Here is an 8,312-nt window from a genome sequence, read left to right as displayed (position 1 = left end):
GCCGGCAGCGGAAGCTCTTTGATTTTCTACCAAGATCGTAGAGGCTCTGATACCATGTGAGAAATATAGGAAAAGAATATTATTGAATTGTTGTGTTGTTTCTACATTATTACATTGAGATCCTATTTATAGACACTAGAATACAATCCTTTACCAAGTAAAATACTATTTACTATTCCTATTCATATTTGTATTCCTATTCCTATTCTAAATAGAATTGTATAAACCTATTCCTATTCTAATAGGATTGTATAAACCTATTCTTATTCTAACTTCAAACAAGATTATGATCAAATTCGTTTTCTCCAACAGCTTGAACACCAAGTTGTAGTTTATGCAACAGAAAATCATTGAACTTCTTGTCAAGTAGAAGTTGTTGCAAAAGTATATTTATGCCAATGAAAGTGAGTACACATTAATTATCTAGATAGTCTTTTCATTTGAAGTTGAGTTATTCCATTCTCCTTGTTGCATCAATTTTTGTTGATCTATCTAATTTACCAATAAAAAAATATTGTAATTGGATAATTGAACAATTTTCACAATCTTCCTTGTTTTAAGAAGAAGAGGAATAAAAAACATACAAAATTCGTAGTTTAAAAATGTGAGGAAATTCCTCTATTTATAGCGAAAAAAGAATAGTATGAAAAGTTGTTTATCGTGCCTTATCAGATAAGTCACAACCCTTTAGAAAATCACAACCAGTCGGAAATGTCATAGCTCATCGAAAAAGTCAAATTCTTTAAAAATGTCACAATCCTTCGGAGAAGTCACTACCCGTCAATGTGAAAAGGTGTCATATTTTAATATAATATAAAATAAATAAATAAATAAAATAAAAAATATAGAAGTTATACTAAATTGGGTGTTTGAAGTTGAGGGTAATATAGTAATCTAATATTCAAGTTAGAGAGTTCATATTTTTAAGATAGTATAGATAGATATTATTGAAAGGTAATGAGAAGTATATTATTGATGTAAGTCGGCAAAAAGTTAATGTTAAACGAAGTATATCAAAAAGATTGGGAACATTGCATAGCATATTATTGGATAAATCATATGCTTTCTTTTATGCAGGACTAGTTCCACTGTTCAGTTTTATTTCCCCATTCACCTATAAGTTTAGTTGTTCCTTGTGTCTTTGAAATCATTTGTTTTGCTATAACCTGTGACATCTGGTCAAGATAAACAAGACACTCATGCTCTCAAGTGTGTTTTCTAATTATTCTTGAGCTTAGAAGGGATATTGTTACCACTCACTTGATCTTTGTTGATACCTTTAGTCAGCCAATGACACTTTTCAGAACTCAATCTTATCTTGCAACTTCCTCTGACTGTCTTGACATCTCTATTTTTTACTTGACCACCAGTAAAGCTATTAGTAGTACGAGTACCTCTCCTACATCTCCTCCCATTGTGCCACCGCTTGACTAACTTTGTTTTATCTCCATATTCACCTCTATACTCCCTTCGTCCATGTATTTTAGAAACACTTCTTTTGTTATAACTTGATACCTGGGAAAGACAAACTAGATCCTCATGATCTAAGTGTGTAGTTTATGATTACTCTCAAGTTTAAAAGGAATATTGTTGGTACTCGCTTGATCTTTTGTCGATACCTTTGGTCAGTCAGTGCCATATTTTACATAATGCAGTCTTATCCTGCACGTATTTCAAACCATCTTGACATCTTAATTGTTTTATTTGTACCAGCAATGTAGTCCTTATAAGTACCTCATTACGTTTCCTCCCACAGCATCATCGCTTTTGACTTATTACAGCCACTGTTATCTCACACCAGGGTCATATGATCCATACCCTGCAACAGATCATTCGCAGGTTCCGAATTTGTCTCCCCAAATAGCCCTCTAGTGACTGTTCATAAAGGTATTTGTTCTTCTCATAATCCTCATCATAAATATACCTGTTTGAGTGATCATTGTTTTTCATAACCATATTATGCATTCATGTCAATCTTGTCTTATTCACTTTCTTGAATCTACAGGAGTAGCTCTTTCCAATTAGGCTAATAGCAAGCTACGATGACAAATGTCTGTTTTACATTCTACTGATACTTGGGCAGTTGTTCTTATGCCTCTTATGGAAAATATGTTCTTGGTAGTCAATGAGTATACAGTCAAAGTTGGGGTAGAGATCAAATAGATCAGCTCAAGGCATGTTCCTTGTGAAGGCCATTAATAAGATCTTCTCACTTGATCATGTGATACATTCTATCCCATGGTAAAAATTGCTTCCCTAAAGCTTCTTTTTGTCCATGGATGTTGCACCATTGACTTCTTCACGAGTTGATATCAAGAACACATTTATTTGCAAGCATATTGATTATGAAACACATGAAGCAACACCATGTTCTTTAACTCAGGGAAGTTTAGTAGTCTTTTATGTTGGTTTAGGTTGATTTGTATATGGTCTTAAGTAGTCTTCTCAGGCATGGTTTGGTAAGTTTAGCATGGTTATTTAAGAGTTTGAAATGATTGAAAGTTGATCACTGCCTGTTTCGACAATATTTGGTTGAAGTTGAATAATATCTCCTCAACAATTCTACACCTAGGCAGTGGGGTATTTTCCAGGCTTGAGGTCGCCTAGTCTCATTTAGATATTGTTATCTCACAATGTTAGTACGCTCTTGACATTCCTGGAGAGACATAAATGTGCACTTAGTGGACTCATTTACACTCTTACAAATTTGAATGTTAAAAGTAATGGTTAGGGGGACACATTTAATGATCCTAGGTAATTAAAGAGGTTGGTTGAAAAGTTGAACTATCTCCCAGTTACTCCACATGATAGTCTATTCGGTGGTCTTTTGGACGTACCTCATATGGATTAAGCAACCACTCAAAGAATTCAAAAGACTGAAATGATTAACCAAATGCATTTAAAACTAGTAATGATATCAACTTGCACTTCAAATTGCATCTTATATATAGTGTTGAATGAGAGAAACACACATATAAAAATTGATTGTCACTTTGATAGAGATAAATATATTTAAGATGACAATCTCATGAAGTGAAAAAAGTCAAATGATTAGCGTGCTGATATATTTATCAAATCTCTCACCAATTTAAGAATTATTTATGTATAACAACCTTGGTACATACAAGTACAACTAGAGGATTAGATAGTAGAAAATGGTTAATTGTAACAAGTTATACTTGATGTAATATAGTATTAGGCCTTGTTTGTTTTCATTAAGACCAAAACGTCTAAATCTGAATGCACATCTAAATGAATAAGATGTCTCCCACACTAAATGATTAAGACTATTTGTTTTTCAACATTTCAATGTGCATAATTTATATATTTGTAACATGATAAATATACAATTCAAATAAAAAATTAATTAAATATTAGAAAAAATGTAATTTTTAAAAAATAAAATCATTATTTGATTAAAAAATGAAATATTTATGTTCGCTCGTGATAGAGAGGGGTTGTAGTAGTGGTGATGGTAATGATTGGTGTTAGTGGCTAGTAATAGTGGTGATGGTGGAGGGGTTGGTGTTGTAGTGACTGCGTGATGGTGACGGGTGATAGTGGTGGTGGTGGTGGTGGTTGTGATGGTGAAGTTGGTTGATGTAAGAAGTCGACAGTGTTGATGGTGGTGGCTGAAGAATGTGTGGATGTGTGGTGGTTGATGGCGATTCTAATTGTGATGACGGAAATAATTGGTAGTAGAAATTGACCACAGTGTCCTTATAAGAAGATTAAGGACTAGGAGCTTTTTTTTTTTGCTCATCTGGATGTAATATGGGGGATTGCACACCCTTCGTGTAGGTTGTTATTAATACACAAAAACGTTACCGGTTTGAAAAAAAGAAATTAACCGCAGTGGTGGAGGTGGAGGTCGCGGCGGCGACAATGGATAAAATTATTGATGGAGGTGTGGTAGCGACTACCAATAGTCGTTGGCAGCAGTGGTGGTAGTTGGTGGTTAGCGACAGTATAGTGATTGACAATGGTGGTGGTAGTTGTGATGAAAGAGGTGGTTAGTTGCGGTGGCTGATGATTGTGGAAAGAGTGGTGGTGAAAAATTATCTATACAAAAATACCTCTTAATGATATTAAGACTTGTTCAAGATCTTAATAATTAAGACCTATTCTGACCAAATTAGTGCTTAAATCTTAATGTAACCAAATCCACTTAATGATCTAACGTCTGAACCATTCGGATTCAGACCTCCATTAAGTATAAGCAAATGAGGCGCTAGTGTCTCACATTGGATAGAGGTATCATGTATATTGTAAAGTGTGTATAAATGGATATGTGCACTCTCTCAATATTCTCTCCTGTCTCTTATTTTCTTACAAGAAAAGGACTAGCTCAAAATGGATGAAATAGTTAACAAAAAGGAAAGATGCAAAATACAGAAGATTTCAAAACAAACGAAAATCATACCTTATAACTTTCAGTCCTGTCACTTGCTTGGCAACAGACAGTAATTAAGTACAAGATCTTCAGGTTTCTTCCATGTATAGGCCCGTACAGTTGCTAAGCTCATTTCAGGGGATAAAACCTGGTAAGGAAATAAAATTTCATTAAACCAGAAAGCACTGTGGGCAGAACCTGGAACATATCCCCACTTGGGCAATTGTGTTTGAAGGCAGCATATACAATGATTGATGTGGCAAAGTCAATAATTTTTAATATTTTTTTGGAGAATCCGTAAAGATGTAACAGGATATATTGCTAAAAGTTCAAATTTAAGAAGCTACAATCTAGAGTATAAAGATGAAGAAGAAAACTACAACAGTGCATGATATTAAAATCTTAATATGTGAAGCATCTCAAACCTAGAAACAGAAACCTGAACTTGCCTGGTTATTGCACAGGATCTCTATAGATGGCCTATGCTTTTGCCAAGGCTTCGGCCCAGTCCGGGATGAGTCATCTACTCCAGTAGCTCCATGCATACCAGGAGCAAAAGTCCCATCTGAGTTTACGCTATCCAAAGGCTTGTCAAGAGCCAACTTTTCTACGACATAATTGATAACCTGGAGAAGAAAATCAATACCACTTTAAGATTAAATTAATTACCAGAAAGAGCTTCTGGGTGATTATAGTATCAAAGAAAAGCTGAACCAATGAAACTTTTTGTAGCTCTTTTAACTTGAGCAGACATAACTCACTTTCTTTCCTTTTGAGCCCAACATTTGAAAGTTGTATCTGTATCTCACAAATGTTCAATGAATACTACCTTGATTCAATGATTGCAGCTCTCTCTATCTCTCTTTCTCCAAATGTGTGAGCATTTTATATGCTGGAGGTATAATGTCAAAAATGGGTGGTCATCTTCCGTCACTTTTACAATTTTGAATTGGCAATGCACCTTACTTGAATATTATCTATTCTATTTTCATTTTTCCAATAATGGTGCTGTCCAGACTAACAAGGGTTAAACAGATGTGAAGAAATCACATTGTGTTTTTGTCAATATTGGGATTTGAACTTTGGTCTCCAAGATTTGCACAAACTTCTATTTTATCGTTTCTTGGTTCTGAATCAAAAATAGAACAGTTGAGTAAATCTAAACCACTTCATTGACCACTGGGCCACATCCTTGTATGCTATTATAATCCATTCTTTAACATCATTTTCTGTCCTCATGGTATGAACCTAGTCGATATGTTAGATTTGCTATCCATTTGAAAACTATAAATGGAGATATGGCTAGTGTCTGTAAAATGACTTTATTTGGGTAATGTGAATTTTTTTAATGAAATAATAACATTAAAGAAAGGATCCCTTGGACAACTTATCTATGTGGTGCATGAAATAAATCAAACTTACAAAGTTACAACAACATACCCAGTGAAATCCAACAAGTGGAGTCTGGAGAGGGTAGAATGTATGCAAACCTTACTACTACCTCATGGAGGTAGAGAGGCTGTTTCAGAAAGACCCTCGACTTAAGTGCAACAAATCCAGGTACATAGAAGACAGAGACAATGATGAAAATAAGCTGAACCAAAAAAAATACGAATAATATTCCAACTCCTGAAGTTCTTTATCACACTCCTTATCTTATTAACACTATGCTCCTTCCCCTGGGAACCAACAACCATCTTCTTCATTGCAATTTTTTTCGTTTCTTGAATAGTTTTGGAGTCACATGGGTGATGCCTCAAGATGTGAGAAGTTACTAATTTGGCTGGCAAGGACAGAGGATCGGGAAAAGGAAAAAGCAAATCTGGCAAAGTATCCCATTAATTATTATGCATCATGTCGATATAGTTAGAATGAAATAATAGGTGTGTTGAAGGAAAGACACAACCTCCACCTTTTGTAAAGTCTAGAGGCCTTCAATTTGTTTATACATGGTATAGGAGCAATACGCTGGACTATCCAACTTCTCTTTTGGATTTTTGGAAGCTTTTGATGTTACAAGTGTTGAGATGATCTGAACTTCTCTTTTATACCACTGTAATACCTTTTTGGTGCTATTATTAAAATACCTTACCTTGTCAATAACTAAGCTCCTTCCCCTCTGGTTTAACCCTAGCTATGCCACTGGTTTTGGCAGCCTTACTCACCTATCATCATTCAAGAACTAAGTCATGATGTTTTAGTGTTCCCAAATCTGAAGAAATCTCAAATTTACTTCCACTCTTGAGCATTTAAGGTTTCTTATGAATAACTGAAGCACTGTCTTAAAACAAAAATTTTATTACTGAGTCCAATATAAAGAATGGAATAGATTGAAGTGGGCTCATTTGTAGGACAGTTAATATTGGAGCAATACAAACAATGTTGTTCCAAAGTAGGTAACTGCATAGTCCAAAAGGCCTTGTGAATATGCCAGATCCCTCATCAAGATCAAACCGGTGCACCGTCTTTTATCCTCACGTTATGATTACTATCATCAGTGGTTGGTGTCCTACTTTATCATAATGCACACAAAGAAGTGCAAATGTTCACTATTTAATTGTTCAGCTGCATCTTATAGCAGGACCAGATCACTTGTAGTCTCATCTTCATGTGAGTCATTCAGTGGACTGCAAGTCATGTTAGAAGCCCTACACAATCTTAACATACCCGATCGTCCTGGTTGTGAAGCGAAAGAAGAGTAAGAGAAAAAAAACTATATGCAACAAGAATTTGGTGGTGGACACTAGGCACTGAACACTAGATGACACAAATCAAATACTCCTTCCGTCCCAATTTATGTGGCACGCTTTCCTTTTTTTAGTCTGTTCCAAAAAGAATGTTACCTTTCTATAATTAGAAACTACTAAACTTTAAAACTCCCCTATACCCTTAATGAAATTATTTGTAGCTACACAAATATCTAAGGTTAGTTTCTTTCTTCAACTTTGTGCCTAGTCAAATGGTGTCACATAAAATGGGACAGAGGGGATAACATTTAAGGTAAAGGATGGAGCATGGAATTTGAAGCTAGTTCGATATATTATGAAAGGACAAGTTGTACTGACAAAGTAGCAACTGAAATTTTTAGTTGTGCCTAAATGCATAGGACCTCAACCATAGAACCGTGGTGGTAGAATGAGAAGGTGCAAAGAGCTACTAAAGAAAAAAAAAAGTGTCATATGAAGTTACAAACAACGAAAAATGACCAGACATCTTAAAATTGTACAAAAGAGCAAAGAGAAAAGATAAAAAGGCAATTAGTAAATCCCGAGGTAAAGGATTAGATGAGACTACCAAACGTTAAGAGGCAGAAAAGGGGAAAAGAAATATATAAGCTAATGTGACTGAGAAAGGATAGATAAAAACCTACGCCAAGTTAAATGCATTAAAGATGATTCCCCACAAACAGTGAATCAGATAATGAGACCAGAAAGATGTATTCAATCAATTGCTTGACACAAATTACAAGGACACCTTTACAATTCTGTGCAAGATAGAGATACTAGCTACAATCATATAATTGGATCTATTATAAAAGATGTCAAGTCAAATATGAAGGTTCAAGGTTTTTGGGGTCCAGATATATTTGTATAGAGGTTTATTGAAGTATATTGGTAGAGGTTGGAAATAGCCCGTGTTTTGGAGCAAAAAAAATCACTCAAAAGACATGGTTGGTGTGAGAAATATTGGAAAAGAATATTATTAAATTGTTGTTGTTTACATTATTACATTGAGACCCTATTTATAGACCCTAGAATACAATCCTTTACCAAGTAGGATACTATTTAGTATTCCTATTTCTATTTCTATTCCTATTCCTGTTCTAATAGGATTGTATAAACTTATTCTTATTCTAATAGGATTGTATAAACCTATTCCTATTCTAATAGGATTGGTTAAACCTATTCCTATTCTAACA

General features: G+C 34.6%; 1 protein-coding gene across 2 annotated transcripts in view; it reads right to left on the bottom strand.

Annotated features, from left to right (window-relative positions):
- Nucleotides 1–4,396: 4,396 nt before the first annotated feature.
- The window catches only part of LOC102603653 (WD repeat-containing protein 48-like), a 25,767-nt gene continuing 21,851 nt past the window's right edge, over nt 4,397–8,312 (bottom strand). For both annotated transcript variants that reach the window (XM_006357665.2, XM_006357666.2), the window contains exons 17-18: nt 4,843–5,019; nt 4,397–4,541 (exon numbers count right to left, since the gene is read on the bottom strand). In XM_006357665.2, coding sequence (XP_006357727.1) covers nt 4,443–4,541; nt 4,843–5,019 — 276 coding nt within the window. In that variant the 3' untranslated portion in view covers nt 4,397–4,442. The remainder of the gene's footprint in view (nt 4,542–4,842; nt 5,020–8,312) is intronic.

The sequence above is a fragment of the Solanum tuberosum genome, unplaced genomic scaffold (assembly GCF_000226075.1).
Source record: "Solanum tuberosum cultivar DM 1-3 516 R44 unplaced genomic scaffold, SolTub_3.0 scf00258, whole genome shotgun sequence".
In the NCBI taxonomy this organism is placed as follows: Eukaryota; Viridiplantae; Streptophyta; class Magnoliopsida; order Solanales; family Solanaceae; genus Solanum; species Solanum tuberosum.
The sequence above is the reverse complement of the archived record's forward strand: the minus strand, read 5'-3'. Positions and strand labels throughout refer to the sequence as shown.